The 20,022-nt window shown below is 51.9% G+C and overlaps 1 protein-coding gene across 1 annotated transcript in view; it reads right to left on the bottom strand.

Annotated features, from left to right (window-relative positions):
- Nucleotides 1-994: 994 nt before the first annotated feature.
- The window catches only part of RSPO4 (R-spondin 4), a 32,381-nt gene continuing 13,353 nt past the window's right edge, over nt 995-20,022 (bottom strand). The window contains exons 2-5 of the mRNA XM_061125680.1: nt 8,221-8,409; nt 7,257-7,397; nt 3,742-3,927; nt 995-1,098 (exon numbers count right to left, since the gene is read on the bottom strand). Coding sequence (XP_060981663.1) covers nt 995-1,098; nt 3,742-3,927; nt 7,257-7,397; nt 8,221-8,409 — 620 coding nt within the window. The remainder of the gene's footprint in view (nt 1,099-3,741; nt 3,928-7,256; nt 7,398-8,220; nt 8,410-20,022) is intronic.

Genomic DNA, 20,022 nt, shown 5'->3' with positions numbered 1-20,022 from the left:
CTTCCTCACCTCCCCAAGGCTCCCAAAGCTTCCTTGCAGCTGTGGGTTTGCTGAGCAAGTGAGCAAGTGGAAGGCACAGCCCATGGGATCCCTGGGTGACCTTGGACAAGTCCCTTCTCGGCATCAGTCTCCCCAGAGGTACAACAAGCAGGAGGAGCTGGGGGGGACGGAGTGGCCTGGAGAATCTTGAAGTTCCTTTCAGCCTGCATGGCCTCTTCTGGGATGAGCTAGGATGCAGGACATAGGTGAGCAGGGACTCGGGAAGCAGGGGCCAGGGCACCTTGAGAGGGAGGGTGCTGAGGGAGCATTGATGGGTGCAGCAGGAAGCTTCCAGAAGGCTGGCCTCGGCACAAGGCTGGCTTTCCGGCCAGAGGCCCCGTCACAGCTCCTCCATGGCCAGCTGGGGTATCCGGAAGCCCGCGGAGCCTCTTCCAGGGGCTTCCCAGGGAAGCTGGGGGCTGTGGAGATGCCTCTAGGGACTGGCTAGAAGTGGAGGCACCCACAGCTCTGGGGTCTGGAGTATCCTCTGGAGTGGAAGTAGAGCTCTCAGGACTCAACAAGCCTGCCGGGGCTATGGCCTGGGCCCCACTCTTAGAAACACCTTCTCTGCAACCGGGCTGAGGAGGGTCAGGGAAAGACCTAGAATAAAAGAGGTGCACTTTCTTTAAGGAGGAATAGAGAGTGAGGAGTTGGGGGGGCGGGGTGCACAGGAGTTGGTCTCTGTCTTAGCGTGTGCGTGGTGGTGGGGGGGACACAGTGAAGAAAAACAGGAGGAAAGGAAAAGATGAAAGGAAAGAAAGAAAAAGGAGAAAGGAGGGATAGGAAGGAGGGGAAAACCGAGGTGGCAGAAATGTAGGAAATACAGGAGAAAAAAGAGAGGAGATGTGAGTGAGAAAAAGAGAACAGGGAAGGGAGAGGAGGGGGAACAGCTAGAGAGTGAAGGGGCGAGAGAGAACTCTTGAAGCGGCCGACGCCCTGGCTGCGGGCTGGGCGCCTAGGTGGGCGCCGGCCGGGGCCTCCCGTCCCCCCGGCCATCCAGCTTCCGGTCCTTGCGCGGGCGCCGCTCTCTCTGGCCCTTCTTCCGATTGGGGTTTCTCTCTGCAACAAGAGCACAGAGTGTTGTTGCTGAGGCCATCCTCACAGACGAGGGGCCCCCCACTCCCCGCAGCAGGCTCGGAATGACACAGGGGTGCTGACCTGACAACCACTCCTTTTGGGAGTTGGGATGGCAGCATCATGTACCCTAAACCGGACACTCTCAACTCCTTAGTGGGTAAAGAGGTCACTGACATGCGGGGCACCACCCATGCTGGGCATCTGCTCATCAGGCCTCGAGGTCCATGTGGGGCCCCCTTTGTCGAGACTTAGGGTGGCTTTGGGGGGCCCTGGGCCAGGACCCGCCCACGTGCACTCACTGCGAGGTTTATGGGGCTCTCTGCCGGAGACTCAACACCTTTCACCAGGGTCTCAGCACCAACCTCCCCACTTAGCTCCTGGCCCAGCTCTGCCCTCAAACAACAACAGTGACAGAAGCACTTGGGTTGCCAGCTGCGGATCCAGGTGCCCTGTGTATCTCATCTCCAGGATATCCGGGAGGCAAGGGCAGCCCGGATGCCCCACATGACGCCGTCATTGGGGTTTGCACCCACTCCCCACTGGCTCTCCCACCGTGGGGAGTGGATGCAAACCCCAGACCTGCGGGGGAATCCTGACCCCGCTGTGCCCCCTGCCCCCCATGGAGCTGGCGTGAGTGTCTAACACAAACACACAATCAAGTCCCATTTCTCAGGTGAGGCAACTGAGGCCCAGGAGGACCCTGGCTTACTCAGAGGCACAGCCTAGGCTGGAGTTCAGGGCATTACTTTTGAGTGACTCCGGGCTCACCTGGAGCAAAAGACCACATCGTCTCCGTGGCCTGTCCCCCAACCCCCGCCCTTGCTCGCACCATCCTCGTCACTGGCAGGTTCATGCCACCGCCACGCCTTTGCACTGGCTGTGCCCTCTGCCTGGAATGCTCTTCCTGTTGTTAGCAGTTGACAACAAGCAAGAAGACGGAGGCATGGGTGGGAGCAAAAAAGTGAAAGTCGCTCAGTCGTGTCCGATTCTTTGTGACCCGGACTATATAGTCCATGGAATTCTCCAGGCCAGAATATTGGAGCGGGTCGCCTTTCCCTCCTCCAGGGGATCTTCCCAACCCAGGGATAGAACCCAGGTCTCCTGCATTGCAGGTGGTTTCTTTACCAGCTGAGCCACCAGGGAAGCCCAAGAATACTGGAGTGGATAGCCTATCCCTCCTCCAGCGGATCTTCCCAACCCAGGACTCGAACTGGGGTCTCCTGCATTGCAGGCTGATTCTTTGCCAACTGAGCTATCAGGGAATCTGGTGGGACCAAGGACAGCCCTAAATTTCTGGTTTAAAAGTGTCTGCACAGCCAGGCTATCTTCTTGCATCACTGGCCCCACACGCTTCTACAGGAGCTGCTGGGTGCTTCCCTAGGTCTGGGGTCTCTTAGTTTCTCTGGTCCTATCTCAAACTCATCCCCTGTCCCCAACTGCCCACCATACGTGGGACAGTCCCCCAGGAAGAAGGTTCATCCTGTCCAGTTCCCTAACGGCTGCCCCAGCCTCACAGAGCGAGGAATCAGCTCGCTCAGAGCCGAACTCTGTCTCGTGTGTGAGTGAATGCCAAGTGCTGTGGAACACCTGTCCCACTGCTGACTATTCTAGGGCCACCAGTGTGCTGTCAATCAGGAGGTGAAGCAGCTCTGTTGGACTTTACAGAGAACTGGTAGCCATTTGGGAAACTGCATCTCTGATGGCAACATGGTGTGCCTGAGGCCCTGACTGTGGACGGCTACCGCCTTTGCTGTGAGGCGACTTCAGTCAGTACTCTCTGGTGTGTGGCACCCAAGCACGGCCATAATGAAATTTGTTTTTCCTTATAGTTAGGCACTATGCGTGGGTGCCTGCTAAGTCCCTCAGTCATGTCCGACTCTTTGTAACCCTAAGGATCATAGCCCACCAGGCTCCTCTGTCCTTGGGATTCTCCAGGCAAGAATACTGGAATGGGTTGCCATGCCCGCCTCCAGGGGATCTTCCCGACCCAGGGATCAAACTCTCATCTCTTACATCTCCTGCATTGCCAGTCGTGTTCTTTAGCATGAGCGCCACCTGGGAAGCCCAGTTAGGTACTACACTGATTTTTCTTTTTTAATGACCAGTGCAAGTGGGTCACATTATCCATGACTTTGTTTCAGAGTGTCAAGGGGGTGTCCCAAGTCCTTTATTATAGGAGATATCAGTCTGAAGGGGTCTCAAACCCCTGCTGGAAAGGACAAGCTTGATCTTCCCAAGGGGTCTGAGGCTGACCCTGGCAGGGGGACACTGGGGAGGGCAATGCTCAACACACAGGAAGGTGGGGCTAGTGGGGGCCTTCGGGCAACCTTGTGCTGGGCTGTGCTGGGTCACTCAGTTGCCTCTGACTCTTTGTGACCCCATAGACTGTAGCTCACCAGGCTCCTCTGTCCATGGGGATTCTCCAGGCAAGAATACTGGCATGGGCTTCAGGCGGTCTTCCCAACCCAGGGACTGAACCCAGGTCTCCTGCATCGCAGGTGGATTCTTTACCGTCTGAGCCACTAGCGAAGCCCTCAGGCAGCCTTACAGGGGCGCTTTGTGGGGTCTGGGTGCTGCAGTCACTACGCCCTGCCTGTTGCCCACCATGCTCACCCTGGTGCTCACCTCCTGGGCAGGGCCTCCGGATGGGGCATTTCCTTGACTCAGACAGCACCTGGCAGGTGGCTGCCTCCTCCCGCCCGGCCCGGCCGGCCTCGCGCACGCGGGTCTCCAGGCCCCAGGCCGAGCCGCAGGTCTTCCCGTTGTGCGTACAAGGGCTCCAGCTGCCCCAGGGGCTCAGCTCACACTCCTCTGGGGGGGTGGAGGGGGAGACAGACAGACAGATGGGGTCAGTTGGCAGTGAGTGCCCCTCAGATCAAGTGCAGGGTCTGAGGGGTTCAGCTCCCTGAAGACACCATCTCCACGTGTAAGAGTCCCAGGCTATCATTAAGGAGCCAAGGGGGAACGTTTAAACAGCTACTTCTGAGATCCTGGGATGAGAGCGGTACTAATGCCAACACAGGCTGTGGCGAGCCGGAAGCCCGAGTGACCGACTGTGTGGCTTTAAAGGGGAAGGCTTCCCTGAGGAGGTGACGTAGGAGCCAGAGGAAGAGCAGACTCATCAGCTGGCAGCGGAAAGAAGCGCATCCCAGGTAGCTGTGCACAGCCCTGGAGACCTGGCCATCCTGTGTGGGGCACGAGGATGCTGTAGTGATGGGCAGAGTGAAGGTTCAGGACGGCAGGGACAGGAGACAGGCTGCACGGTTGGCTGGGAGGCCCTCAGGGCCAAGACCTGGTTTCTGAACCTGATCATGTGCCTCTGATAAGCTTTAGGAGGTGGGAGTTATGCTGTGCTGTTGTGAGGAAAAATGAGGTCATGGACAGAAAAGGTAGGGAGTGATTTTTTTTTAATATATGAATATATAATATATAGTATTCTTTCACATTTGGTTCTTTTAAGAGTCCTAGAAAGGTAGGCAGAGAATAGGGCAATTCTTAATACCTCCGCTTTGCAGATTAGGACACGGAGGCCTAGAGCAGGTAAGGGGTAAGCCGAAGCTCCAATCCTTTGGCCATCTTATGCGAAGAGCAGACTCATTGGAAAAGACCTGGATACTGGGAAAGATGGAGGGCAGGAGAAGAAGGGGGCAACAGAGGATGAGATGGTTGGATGGCAACACTGACTCAATGGACAGAGTTTGAGCAAGCTCCAGGAGATGGGGAAGGACAGGGAAGCCTGGAGTGCTGCAGTCCATGGGGTCAGAAAAGAGTCGGACACGACTGAGCGACTGAACAACAATTAGGGGAAAGAGGTGCTTGCACAGCAGAACCACAGGTGTTTACGATCCAGCAGGGCCCAGCACCCAGGTCTCCAGACCCTGGAACGACGGTCCTTCACAGATGCATTCATCTGGAAGCACGGTCTGAGCACCTGCCGTGTGCCTCCTGCCGTGCGGGTGCCCAGGTGAGGCCGGGAAGGGACAGCCCCGCGTCTGCCTCCCAGAGCTCACCGTCTTCAGCAGTGGGGCTGGAAGGCAGGGCGCTTGTACAGACAGGGACGCTCCAGCAGCACTAGGAGATCAGGAGGCCCCGTCCTGAGCCACCAGGTGGGCTTCCTAGAGAAGGAGACTCCTGATCTGAGTCTTGAAGTGGGCATGGGGAGGTCAGCCAGATTCAGGGAGGAGCAGGAAGGACAAGTGCTCCAGTTGAAAGAAATGAAAGTGAAAGTGTTAAGTCGCTCAGTCGTGTCTCTTTGTGACCCCATGACTGTAGCCCGCCAGTCTCCTCTGTCCATTCTCCAGGCAAGGAAACTGGAGTGGGTTGCCATTCCCTTCTCCAGGGGATCTTCTTGACCCAGGGATCGAACCCTGGTCTCCTGCATTGCAGGCAGATTCTTTACCATATGAAAGTGAAAGTGAAGTCGCTCAGTCGTCGTGTCCGTGTCCGACTCTTTGCGACCCTGTGGATTATAGCCTACCAGGCTCCTCCCTCCATGGGATTCTCCAGGCAGGAATACTGGAGTGGGTTGCCATTTCCTTCTCCAGGGGATCTTCTTGACCCAGGAATCGAACCCAGGTCTCCCACATTGCAGATGCTTTAACCTCTGAGCCACTAGGGAAGCCCCCAGAAAAGCCCATAGTTGAAAGAAATACCCCAAGCGAAATCCCCGGATGACTCTGCCCTCCATGGGGAAGCTGGGGCACAGACTCAAATGGAGGAGGAAAAACCTGATAGAGTCGGAGAGGTGGCAGATGGGGGCTACATTGCCCACAGCTTGGGGAACAGTGGGAGCCACTGAGGGGCCTTGAGCAGAAGAGAAACCTGATCGGATTGTCATTCTCAGATCATCACTCTGGCTTCTGGAACGAGAGACAGTGTGGGCTGCAGACAGTGAGACTGGAGGCAGGCATATGGGCAAGAGGCTGTGGCCAAGATCATAGCAATGGGCAGAGGGTGGGGAGAGAAAGCGATGTTTGGGTGTAGGGTGGGGGAAAAGGGAAAGGAAGGCTGGGGCAAGTTTGGAAGCTTTATTCCGCTTCATTTCCCCCAAAGTTTTTTTTTAACCACCTAACATCTGTATTTATTCTTGTGCATCTTCTGTCTCCACAGTAAAATGTCAAGTCTATAAGGGCAGAAACTTTTTCTGTTTTGTTCACTAATATGTCCTCAATGACTTGGAAAGTGCCTGGAGCATAGAAGATACTCTAGCAAATATTTCCCGAGTGGATGAACAAGATTGGATTGGATGTAGGATGACAGGCAAGAGTCCGCAGTGATGCCCATGCTTCCAGGATGGCCAGCCTGTGGGTGGTGAAGCAGGTCATTGAAGGAGGAAGCCCAGAAGAAGCACCAGGCTGGGGATGGGCAGGGAGGGAAGAATGCATCCACAGGGCAGGTGAAGATGTGAGTCTGCTGCCCGTGAGAAAATGAAGCTGAGGAGAGCGAGTTAGGAGCCATCAGTGTTTGGAATGACCGTGAACATGAGCCCAGAGAGACTGTGTGGGCAGAGATATGTGATTCAGGTGAGAACGCTGGGGAACAGCTTCATTAAAGGACAGATCACAGAAGCAGTGCTCACACGGGAATCTGAAAAGGAGTTGGGGGAAAACAGAGCAGTCATGACAACTAGTATGACAGGTAATAATAATGACATATATTGAGCACTTACTGTACCAGCTACTGTATTAAGTACTTTAAAGTGTATTAATTAATTCACCCATTACAACAACCCTCTCCGTGAAGTAGATTTTATGTTCTATTGTAATTTTTTTTAACATTTGGAGAAACTGAAGGACAGAGAGCTTAACTGACTTGCTCAAGATCACTAATGGGTGATTTTCAGAGATAGCATTTGAACCCAGGTCTTATTCCAAAATCAGTGCTCTTCTTCTGTGCTCTGCAGCTGCCCTTGGCAATAATAATGATGTAGATGTTGGTAGTAATAGTAATCATCACAACGGTGCCTATGATGGGTGTAGTGTATTGAAGGGTTCCTATGTGTCCCTGACATGGCATTGGGTTTCCCATCATCACGTGACATTCTGCTATGGTTTCTTCCAGGTCTCCTGACACCCCTCACCAGCCCCTGCTCCAAGGAGGGAGGGGGCAGGGCAGGGCAGGGCAAGGATGCCCCCACTCACCCTGGCACTCCCGTGTGCTCTGCTGGGCTGCGGTGCCTGGCGGGCAGGTGGGCAGACACTTTCCCTTGTACAGGTAAAACCGCCTCTTGCACTGGATGCAGAAGTCCTGGCTGAAGCAGCTTTCACATGTGGCTCCACATTCTGTAATACAGCCAGGACCAGCCCTGGTGAGGGGAGATGCCTGGGGATGGGACCCTCTGGGACTGCCCAGGACTGGGGAGGGCCTCTGAGTGACCCAAGCTCTGTAGTACTGGGGTCCAGATTCTGCGTGTCTCTGGAGAAGGGAATGGCAACCCACTCCAGTTTTCTTGCCTGGAAAATTCTATGGACAGAGGAAACTGGTGGGCTCCAATCCATGGGGTCACAAAGAGGCAGACACGATTGAGTGACTAACATCTCATTTGAAGCCCAGACTTGTCCACAAACGGGGCTGCATTTCAGATCTCCTTTTCTCATTTGAACTGAGGCTCAGTGGGGGCAGGTGTCATGTCCAAGGTAACATGGTTATTTTGATTCTCTTTATCATTTGAGCTGAGGCTCAGAGAGAGTAAATACCTTGCCTGAAGTCACACAGTGAATCTGGGCTGGGAGCAAGGACTCCCTACTCCATTTCCACCAAAGCTCAAAGATGGTCATGATTTGCCCAGCTCACACTGAAAACCAAAGTTAGGAGTTAGGACTCCTTTTCCCATTGAGCTAGGCCCAGGGAGAGTGAGCAGCATGCCAAAGGCCACAGAACAAACTAGTGTAGAGGTGGAAGTTCCCTGCCCTGTTAGGGTTGAGCTCAGAGAGGACACTGACTTGCTTAGGGCTTCAGAGCCAGCCTGAGGCAAGCATATATCTGAGTCTGGGCTCAGGCATACACTACTTTCCCAGGGGCTGCTGTGTTAGGCGAGAGGCGGGATGTGGACCAGAAATGTGCAGGAGCGCAGTGCTAGCATAAGATAAGGGAGGGGCCACATACTTTTGCACCTGTTGACTTCCTGGCCACGGACGCCGAAGTAGCCGGGTGGACAGTCGTGCACACACTTGCCGTACTGGCGGATGCCTTCCCGGCGGATGAACAGGAAGAGCCTCTGCTGGCAGGTTGAGCAGCCGTTCTCCTCTGAGCAGATAACACAGCCTGTGCAGTTGCCCCCCAGACCAGTGCCCACTGCCAGCCAGACCAGGGTGGAGGGTGGGGAAAGGGAGAGAGAGAGAGTGAAACCACATGTGTCAGCAGCTCAGACTGTCTTATTGGGATAGAACAGTAATTGAGCACGTGGCCATCCAAGTGACTACACTTCCCATGCAACTAGATCATGTGACTTTGGTCATGTGACCAAAACCTGGCTAGTAGGTTATAAGGTAAAGCAGTGTGTGTGCAACTTCTAGAAAGCTTAAAGGGCAGGGGCATGCCCTTTGTCATCCCCTGATCCTTCCCGTTGGGTGGAATGTGAACACGAGGGCTGGAGCACAAACATCTTTTTTGGATCATGAGGTATAGACCATGTGTTAAAGATGTTGTAGAAATAAGATGAAAAGTTCGGTCACTCATTGACATATTTAATCTTCACTAATGCAGTGTGTATTTTTGAGTGTGTTTGTGGTGCACATGCATGAGGGTGTGGGAGAAGACCCTCGTCTCCCTGCTGCCTTTCTGAACAATACCCCATTCCTCACTGACGCCGTTATCAAGGGCTCCCAACATCCTCAAGTACAGCAAGTGAAGGGAAGGAACTTTTTGTTCCAGAAGTGGCAACCAAAGCTGGGGAGGAAAAGGTGAGAAATACCCTAGAAAGAAAGCTCCTCCAGGGTTTATAGGGAGTCTCTGCCGTCCGACTACCTCTGATCATGCTGACACCAAGACAGGAGGACTTAGGAGAGTTAGGAGCTGTCAACTTGGGCAAGAGGGGGTTGCTGTGGTTTCCTCTCACTTCCCAAACCCCAAAACCAAGTGAGAGAAGATGCAAGGGTACCCCTCACAGAGACTGTTGCCTGCATAAAGGGGGTGACCAGCACCTCACACCCCGGTTGGATGTTAGCTTGCGTGGCGGCCCCACAGGTCTGCTCCTTCCAACACTGCTTTGAGCACAGAAAAGAGACCAGGAGAGGGAAGGGGCCAAGCTGAGCAGGAAGGCAGCAGAAGAAATTGCATATCCTTTATGGCCTGCATGAGGGGTTCTCAGTGGCAAGTCTCCCCAGGAGTAGTCAGGCTCAAGAAGCCTCACCCAAGAAGGCTGGTTTCTGGCAGGCGCCCCAGCAAGAGGCAGTAGGGTAGACCATTGCGGGTAGGCGGGAGCTGGGGAGAGTCAGAAATTAACCAGGTGTCATTAAGGGACAAGAAAGGGCCAGGCAGCTTCATAGAGGCAGAGATTAAGGAAACATGAAACTGTTGCATGTTTATACCTCACCAAGTTCAGCTTGTTTAATAAACTAGTTACCTTGGCACTATGTAAGCCCACTGCCCCTGAGATGTGACCCCACCAACAAAGGGCAAAGAGACCCTCTATTGGCTTGAGGTGGTCTCTACCACTTGGCAGAATAGGACTCAGATTAGAAATTATGTTCAATGACAGAGAAACAGAAGGGTATGTCCCAAAAACTGAGTTTGTGGTCAGAGACGCAGCCTGACACAGGCGTGGGTGATGCTACCCATTTTGCAACTTAAGAAACAGAGGCCCAAAGAGGTGAAATGACATACCCAGCATCCCTCAGCATCAGTGGTGCAGGGACCCATATCAGTCAGCACCACACCGCCACTCGGCGCATTTACTCAGGGCTGTCTCTGTGACAGGCAGAGCCTGGGGCTGCAGGCATGAGCAACACGTGGCCCTGCTGTTCTGGGACCTTACAGCCTGGTTGGGAGGGTTGCAGCCCACAGAAGTGACTGTAATAGCAACGCAGATGGTGACAAAGCGAAACCCTTACTAACCGTTTTCTCTCAGAAGAGTTTAGGGATCACGCAGCCCAACCCCTGCAGCTTCACTGGGAACCCAGAGGCCAGAGAAGGTAGAGCCTTCCCTAAGGTCAGGCAGCCAAATAGCAAAGAAATTCCAGTTAGAGCTACTGCAGTATTTGTAGAGTGAGATTTCAACATGCTGCAGAAAAAAAAAAAACCCAATAAGGACTCGCCCCTGACCTGGGAGGGTGTCAGTGTGTGTGCAGGCATGCATGTGTGTTGACAGGTGATGGATCTCAACTGCCTTCATCACCAGGTCTTTGAAGAGCGGTTGGCTCTGCCTCTTGCTGCAGTTGGTAGGGTGCCCTCTAGTGCCTTGCTGTTGTAATGACACCCCTGACTTTTGTAATCTGATGGCCTCACTCCAGCTTTCATCACATCTCTATAACTCATTAGAAAGGGCAATGCTGTTCCTCCCATTTCCCCACGGTTACAGATGTAGAGACTTGAGTGATAATTTTATGAATAATAAGTGATGACAGCTAGAGTTTGTACCATGTTGCTTTAGAAAGATCCAGACTTGATGGCTCCTCAACTTGACTATGCATAAGAATCTCCAGGGAGGCTTGTAAAGCCTCTAGGCCAAGGAATGTACATTTAAACAAGACCAAAATAGACATAATTGGCATTTTGTGTGTGTCTTTTCTTACTCACAATCTCCTTTCCCTGAGAACCAGACCTGACAACTATGCTTGTTCAGCTTTACCCTTTCCCCTAGCCAGTGGTGGACAGGCTGTACCAAGGCCTGTCAGGTCATCCAGGCTGGGACCATTAGACCACCTCTCTAGAGAATTTTGACTGTGTGCGGACAGACCATGGTTTAGGATGGCCTCTTGACCGAAGGACATTTGCAGGAGGGCAGGCTGAAGTGACTTAGCAGCAGCAGCAGCAGCAGCAGGGTGACCTGTTCCAATGTACAAGTGTGAGAAGCTTTGGTGGGCACTAGCACTCTTTTCTAGCAAAGACCCATCTCTGACTTTGAGGTTCATGTGGTACCACCTCTGTCCAGATGCATCTAACGTGGGCTTGAGCAATCAGCATCAGGTCCCCTTGACTGCAGTGATTGGTCAGGACATAGGCGCAAGTTTCGACAGAACCTAGTCTTAGGATTGTGTGTGTGTGTGTGTGTGTGCGCGCGCGTGCATGTGCGCGCGCATGTGTTTACACTCTATTTGATTTGAGAAGATGTAGATCAGAGTTGGTGGACAACGCATGAGGGGAGAGGGCCCCAAGAATGGAGGCCACACAAGAGATTGCCTGTGCATCTGATCTACTCCTGGGAGGGTCCATAAAGTCTCTTCTCTTCTAAAACCATTTTGAGTATGGTTTTCTGTCTCTTGCAGACAAAGACGCCTGACTACACAGAAGCACACACACACACACAGAGGGAAATCAGATGCAGAGAGAGAGAGAGAGAAACCTCATGGGGCCCAGATGGTCAGAGTTTCTGATCATCTTCTAACTTCATCTTTCTAGTCCCCAAAGACTTGGGTCACTCCATAGTCCCAAAGAAAGTTGCTAGTTAACTTGAGGTAGTTCTCTTCATGTCAAATTACAGTCAGAATGATGCAGGTCATCAGGTAGGTGGAGCCCAACAGGTCATGGTGGGGCAGCTTGGCTTTTGCAAGGCTGAGGGCCTGAAGCTCTGCCCACTCAGCCTGACCACATGGCACACCAAGGGGCCCTGGGGTTCTAGGGCACCTGCTCTGAAAACCCCTGGCTCCTTCTGTACCTCAACTGGATGCTGGCCTTCATTGCTGCCCTCTCTCCCCTCTGAGGCATATTTCTCATTGAAGTATCAGTATTTGAGCTCTGATTGCCACCTCCCTGAGTTTTCTTGGGGGCATCACAGGGGATGACACCCCATGTGATTTCTCTTAGTAAGTATTTCCCCTCATCAAGACCATCCTCCCGCAGTTAAAGTACCAATGGCCCCAAAAGGATGATCTTGTGTTGCTCCAGCATCCAGAGGGGCTTGGAATGACATCAGAGTCACTTTGTCTTTCCTCAAGCAGCCAGGAGATAAGTTGAAATTTGGATGTCCATCTTATAGAGAATGACAGTAGACTTTTATCACATTGGGGTTGGTAGTTCACTAAGGGATACAGGCTTATAACAACTCTGAGCACGTGCATTAGACCAAGGTTCAGTAATCCATTCATCCATCCAACCATTCATTCAACAGATAGCTAGTGAGCCCCTACTCTCTGTGAGGTCCAGTGCTAGGGACTCAGTGGTTACAAAATGTGGTGGCAGCTTGTGCGATCATGGGAAAAGTACTTCAACTCTCTGGGCCTCAGTCATTCTAGCTGTGAAAGGGGGTGGTACTTAACTTGCAGATGTGATGAAAGCAGATGATATTATACATGGAAAAGTCTTAGCATAGAGCCTTTCTCCCTTGGGATGGTGAAGGGCTCAGGGCAGAGACAGAGGAGGCAGCTTTGGTCTTGGGAGGAGGGCAGTTTATTCTTTCTGTTGGGATCATGGAATGACCTGTGTCCTTTGAAATGAGGGTTTCCAATCTCAGGGTCACCCACATCCTGAGAATGACCGCAAGCCCCTTGTTTCGATGGGAGTCAATGATTCAGTGTTTGCAAGTGATCGCTATATTTTTTCATTTAGGTATCTGAGTGGATCCAGAGTCATCTCTGCATTATCGTGCCTCCCGCCCACCTTTCCTTGAGGGGGTCAGAAGGCACAGGGCGACATCTAGGATCCTGAAAATTACCTGGTCTCTCAGGCAGCCCGATCTCCTTGGCAGCCCACAGTGAGCCTGAAATTGACAAATCCTCAGTACCCAAGCCAAGAACTTCACTATACATGCAAAAAAAAAAAAAAAAACCAGAAAAAAAAAAACCAAAAAACTAATTCACTAACAGTTAAAAAATCAGACTTCACGTAAGAAGCTGGAAAAGGTATGAATACTTGCCAACACGCCAGGCCTGCATTCCCGCAGGGCAATGCTTGGCTGGAATTCCACAGAGGGGGCCTATGCTCTCTGGTTTGCCAAGGTCCCCACCACTCCCAGTTGTTATCCCTGACACTGAGGGCAAAGGTCAACCGCCATGTCTTATCATCCTTGGGCAGCTGTTTGTCTTACAGCTGCTTCATTCACCCACATTAGAAGGCAGTGCAGAGTAGGGATTCCCAAACTTGGGCATGCATCAAATTCACCTAGAAGGCTGGTTAAATCACTGATTGCTGAGCCTTCCCCTCAGTTGCTGATTCAGTAAGTCCGGGTAGGGCTTGAGAATCTGCACTGCTAACAGGTTCCTACTTTAAAGTGGAGCAGGGTTAAGAGCCACACTGCATGGGTTCAAGCAGCTCTGCCCCTTATCGTTGCTCATGTGCCCTTGAACTAGTGCCTTCCGCCCTGTGCTTCAGTTTTCCCACCTGTAAAATAGGGATCACACTGACCAACCTGAGAGAACCCTGAGGACCCGAGCAGGCCTGACAGTCAACGAGGGTCTCAGTAACGTGGCTATCACCACCTGCCATGCCTCCGTTGGTGTTTGTGATCTCAGACTTGCTTTGGCAATCAGCGCAGAACTTTTAATTTGATGTCAACATTTTTGAGGTAGAGTTTCTTCACATTTGGGGTGTGCCCAGGGAAGTGTGTCTTGCATGAGAACAGTGTGTGTCATGGTGGACTACAGGATTTAACACAGCTGTCCTGAAGGACTCCCTGGGGGGAGAGGAGATTGGAGAAGAAGAAGAGACCACCATCCCCTATCCCAAGGCAGGGCAACCTGAGGTGGGCCAGACTCTTGAGAAGGATCCAGAACCATGTGTGTGTGTGGGGGGGCCCACACACAGAGAGTGCTGGACGGTGCATTCTCCTATCCCCGCCTGGCAGTGGAAGATGCATGTCACCGATGACCAGAGGAAATAAACAACATCTGGGCTCCCAGCTGCCTGCTCAGATCGCCACATATGGGAGGCAGTCTTTGCCACTGGAGGCTGGCTCAGAGGACCTCCAGGCACATTCCTGCCTTGGGAGCAGATTTCACCATCCCCAGCAAGGCATGGGCCCTAGTGATGACTCCTGATTGGAGAGATGGGGGGGCGGGCGGGGAGGGGGGAGCGGTGTGTGGGGACACTGTCTCAGCTTCCAGCATGACAAACGCCTATTTTCTGGCTGTGTGATCTTAAGCAAGTGGCTTCACTATTCTGAACCCGAGTCTCCTCTTTTGCAAAATGTGGACAATATTAGCAACCACCTCCCAGCACTTGTGAGCTCATCCATGCCGAGTACTTAGCCCAGCTCATGGCAGATAAATGAGCACTGTTTTAGTACTTGATTGATGGGAGGTACATGGGAAGCACCCCAAGGGGCTCCCTTGAGAGCTGGGGGTTCAGCTTGGCTCATTCTCTCTCAAATTTCCACAATCTTGCACACTGCAGGTGCCTGCTATTTCTTAAATGAATGAATGAATGATGGCTTAATAAAAGTTCTCAAAAGCTGTTTTCAGGGAGGCTGCAGTCCTTGGGAACTTGGTCCATACATTGCCAAGAAAGCTGATGATGTCTGCTCAGCAGAGCTAAGAGCTAAATGAAGGACCCAGGCAGCCAGGAGCTGGGTTCAGACTGCAGTTCATCAGGGATGGTTTTCTGGAAAGGCAGATGTGGGAACTGGAGCAGGACTGGTCTGTGTCAGAAGAAAGGTTTCCTAAGAAAGGTGAGTTTATGACAGTATAGGAAATCCCCTACATTTGAACCTTCAGGCTACGAACTTTCAAAGATGCCCGTGTGTCCAGAGAAAGGATGAAGAGAGACAAGGGGAGGAAGAAGTAACTGAAGAGCCGGGAAGGCTCACAATGTAGGAGATGGCAAGGGGATGTTCTTTATTTGAAAAGGCTGTTCATTTTTGAGAAACAGGACCTGAATGTAGAAAGGGTCTATGAGGTTTGCAGCAGCCGTTCAGAATGCAATGCAGTGCTACTGTGTCATCTATGACGAGGGAAAAAGCTACTATCCAGATGTCACTGGATCAGTTTTTCAAGAGGGGCAAGAGGATTGAATCCAGCAATGAACCAGAGCCTGTGCCATCAACGTCAGGCGTGAGGGAAACTGCAGCTTGCCCCCATCTCCTATGGCTGATGACCCTTCAGCTCTACCATCTCCCAGCTCCTCTCCCTACTCCAATCAGTAACTCTTCTTGCCTCTTCACCTGATGCCAGCGCCTGTGTGCCAGATGTAGTACTGTACTCCTGTGCTTTTCAAGGTACTGCACTGGAAGATTAAAAATGGGTTTGTGTGTGTGTGAGTTTGCTTTTATGTATTATGTGTGTGAAAAGGATAATAAACCTATTATAGTACAGTACTATATAGCCAATTATGTTAGTTGGGTACCTCAGCTAACTTTGTTGGAATTACAAACAAATTGGGCTTAAGAATGCACTCTGGGAACAGAACGTGTTTGTATGTAGGGGACTCACTGGGTATAAGTTGCTGGCAGGGAGGGAGCTTGGGCAAGAAGCAGAGAGCAAATCCTTGCTACAGTGTCAGCACACGACACCAAGGGTTTAACGGGTAGAACCCTCAGAATATAGTAATAATAGGCACACATCCAAAATGGAAACTTTAAATACTTTTCCTCCCTCTGCCCACCCCAAACTGCCCCTCCTGTCCATCTGGGTCAATGGCTACCCCACTCATGGTCAAACATCTTGGAGTCACCCTGCCCCTTCTCCTTGTGTCCTATCCCATATAGAATCTATCAGAAATCAGTCTACGCCAACACCAATTCCCCTCCCTCCCAATTGCCACTTGCCCTGCTCCAGCCATGCTGGGCTCATCCTTGCTGTCCCTCAGACACGCCAAGACCACTCCCAACTCAGGGCCTTTGCACTCGCTTGCCCTTCCCTCTGCCTGGAGTGCCCTCCCCACATTCATCCACAGGGCTCACCCCCTTGGGGTCTCGACTGGCACGTCCTTCCCCATGAGACCTCCCTGACCACCTGGCCTGAAGTCACACCCATCACACATCCCTGTCTCAGCCTGCTTTGTTCTTCTTTGGCACTTATCCATCTGACATGTGACGGGTTGGTTTGAGTTTTTGTTATCCCTTTCCCACCACTGAAAGGTGAGCTCCAGGAGGGAAGGATAAACCACAGTGCTCTGCACAGACTCTTCAGCACCTTGCTTTGCTCACTTAAAGTATCCTGGCGAATGCTGTACATCACTGCCTCGTCCTTTTTTATAGCTGCTACCCCCTCCAGGTAGAGATGCTGCAAGGTTCATTTAGGTACAATGATTGTATCTGCTTCAGAAAAGAGGAAACTGAGGTCCAGAGCAATGCTGCCACTTGCTCAAGGTCACTTACTAAGAGGTAAGTGACTTACTAAGAGGTATTTGGCTGGATAGTCTGACCCGGGCAGTGTGGCTGCAGAACCTGAAGGCTTCACCTCAAGGCCACACTGCCTTCCCACTGCCAGTGTATCCCAATGCCTCCTTTAATCCTCCACACAGAGTAAGAGGTCCCCTTGCTAAGGCCTTGCTAGGTTTCCTATGCTGTGCTAAGGTTAGTCTCCTTCAATGTTCATTTGACCTTGACAGAGATAGGAAATTAGCCAGACAGTGGCAGTATAGGTTGTCCCAGGACTGACCCCGCCCTTCTGCATCTCATTCAATTTCCCTTCATCCCGTGCTCTTCTCCCCTCATCTCCATGACATGGAGCAGATCAGTACTTATGTGTTCAATCAGAGTTTGAACTGTTTCCCCGTCCTTCAGGTCCCCTCCAGGCTCTCTCTGAGTGATTCTCTTGCCACCACCTGGACTTGGGGAAGTGGGGAAGTACCCTGGCCCAGCTCCTGCTTGAATCCTTCTCAGACATTGGTTTCCACCTGCTGGAGAGGTAGGGAGATGGAAGCTGGTAGTGGAACCAGGGCTCATACCCACATCTGCTGTTTCCCAGCCAGTGGTGATCCTTAGAATCAAATCCATCAGAATTCCCTGGGGCTGTATGCATTTTCCTGTGAGACCCTGTATCTCCAATTAGTCTTTTAAAAATAACTGCTTATTTTACTGCATGCGTGCTCAGTTGCTCAGTCATGTCCGAGTCTTTGTGACCCCCTTTGGACTGTAGCCCACCAGGCTCCTCTGCCCATGGAATTCTCCAGACAGGAACGCTGGAGTGGGTTGCCATTTCCTTCTCCGGGGGATCTTCCTGACCTAGGGATTGAACTGACACCTCTTGTGTCTCCTGCATTGCAGGTGGATTCCTTCCTACTGAGCTACCTGGGAAGTGGTTATTTCATCAGTTACTACCAAATAGCCCATCTCTTTGAAGATATTTATTATGCTTATTGAAAATTAAAAAAAAAAAAAAGAATCACCTGGAGTTGCTTATTTAAAACAGAGGCACTTCCACTCCTCGATGTGTGCTGTTGGCTTAACACTTTACGGTGGTTCACCTGGTATGAACTCATGTGATTTTTAAAAAAACCACTCTACGAGGTCAGCCAGGGCTTCCCAAACTAATGAGCATACAAAGTGCCCAGGGGTCTTGGGTTCAGATGTAGATGTTGATGCTAAAGGTCTGAGGTGAGGCCTGAGAGTCTGCTTTTCGACAAAGCTCCCCAGGGATGCTGATGGTGCTGGCCTCCAGACCTCATTTTAAGAAGCAAGAAGGCAGGTGCTGTTATCACTTCTTATTTTATGGGAAAGGAAAAGTGAAAGTGTCAGTCACTCAAGTCATCTCAGACTCTTTGCAACCCCATGGACTGTAGTCCACCAAGGTTCCTCGGTCCATGGAATTCTCCAGGCAAGAATGCTGGAGTGGGTACCCATTCCCTTCCCCAGGGAATCTTCCTGACCCAGGGATCAAACCCAGTTCTCCCACAATGCAGGTAGATTCCTTACCATCTGAGCCACTAGGGAAGCCGAGAAACCTGCCTTTAGATCCCAGTTCTAAACTTCATTCCTTGGGCCTGTTATTGGACCTCGGTTTGCTCACTGTAAGCTAGAGGCAATCATCCACTCACTGGAAAGCCTGTTCCTTCCACAAATATGTATCAAGGACCTACTATGAACCAAGAAGTGTTGTAGACACTGGGGATCCATCGGAGGACAAGACAGCCCTTCTCCTCATGGAGTCTGCATTCTAAAGGAAAGAGAGAGGTCATCTGAGATAGTGACAGTAAGTGAATGAAAGGAAACAAAGTGAGCAGAGGACAGAAGGGTCCGGCCACAAGACAGGACTCATTGAGACCTACAAGGAATGTATTCCTGGCAGAGGAACCAACAGGTACAAAGGTCCAGGGGCTTAGCATGGAAGAAGGCAGTGAGGCCAGAAGACAGAGATTGGTCAGAAAGGCAGATCAGCCCAGAGCAAGGTGCTGGGCTCAGAAAAGGCTAGTTCTGGGCTTTCCTGGAAGCAAGATGGGAAGACCCTGCGGGGTGCAGGCCAACAAGCATCTGCATCTCAAGAGGTCCCTTTGGGGCTGAGCAGAATGGATGGGAAGAAGCAGCAATGGGAACTGGGAGCCCGAGTTGGGCTGGAGCCCTGTGGTCATCTGGGGGGTTCTGGACCAGGCTATTGGCTGTGAGCAGCAGACGGACAAGTCTTGCTCAAGGGTAATTATGAGAATTAAAAGGTAAGCAGTCTAGTTCATGGTGCAGCAGGTAGCTGGTGTGAGCTGCTATCAGTTCCCCGTCCTCATCCTCTAAAGAGACCTGATCTCAGAATCCCATGACGGTATCTAGCCCGCAGCCTCTTCCAGAGGTGCCTGAATCCCTTCTGCTCCTCCACATCATTGGCTCGGGTTGTGCTTCCATGACCTGCAGTGGCCTCTTGACGTTCGCAGGCCACTGGGACAAGGTCTCACTCACATCTTGCTGTTCAGTTGCTCCCTACACCTGCTGCACCTCCAAGCTGGGCTGAAACCTGAGGCCCTGTCTGGATGGCTCCCCAGGTCATTCTTGAAGGTGAGAAAAACAGAACAGGCATCTGCCCGCCCAGGCCCCCAGACCAACTGCCCAGCTCAGGAAGTAGGAGATGAGGGGAGGCAGCGTGGGGCAGGCAGGGGTCCAGGTCATATACATCTGAGTTTGAATCCCAGCTCTGCAACCTCGACCCTGGGGGGGCGGGGGGTCCCTCTCACTTCTCTGAGCCTCACATCTCAGCTGCAAAATGAAAATGATGCTATTAAAGGGTTGTCTGGAGGATGAAGGGAGGTAATAACCTACAGAGCACCTGGCTGTGAGGCGAGCAGAAGTAACGCAGCTTAGATTAGGAGTAGGCCTTCCTACTTGGTAAGATTATCAGGCCACCTGGATACAACCAATTAGCTTTCGCTTAACACTGACCGCTGTTTGCCAATTAGGACCAATTAGCTTTCACTTAATACTGACTGCTGTTTGCCAATTAGGAAATTAGGAACGGGGCGGCAACCCCCAGGAAAGTCCCGCCCGCGTGAAAGTTTTGACCAATGAAATTGCTTTGCAAACTTGTAACCAATCCGCTTAAACCAACTACCAACTGCGTGTGCTCACCCTATAAATTTGTGTAACAGCTTGGGCTCGGGGCTCTCTGACCTGCACCACTGCGTTGGATGCGGCAGAGGGCCCTGGCTCGAGTCAGTAATAAACTTCCCCTTTTTGCCAGTTGCATTGTCTTGGAGGCCTTCTCTCTTCCCGCTCGGGGATTCGGACATCGGGCATAACACTGGCGGCATGCCTAGTTCATATGCCAAGGACTCACCAAATGGGAATCAACTTTATCCTTATTGCTGTCCTGGGTTCAGCTCAGCAATTCCTGGCATGGTGAATAAGAGCTCTGGCTTCAGAGTCCCAGCTTGGCTTCCAACCCAGATGGACGGGGG

This window comes from Dama dama, chromosome 23 (assembly GCF_033118175.1).
Source record: "Dama dama isolate Ldn47 chromosome 23, ASM3311817v1, whole genome shotgun sequence".
Lineage (NCBI taxonomy): Eukaryota > Metazoa > Chordata > Mammalia > Artiodactyla > Cervidae > Dama > Dama dama.
The sequence above is the reverse complement of the archived record's forward strand: the minus strand, read 5'-3'. Positions and strand labels throughout refer to the sequence as shown.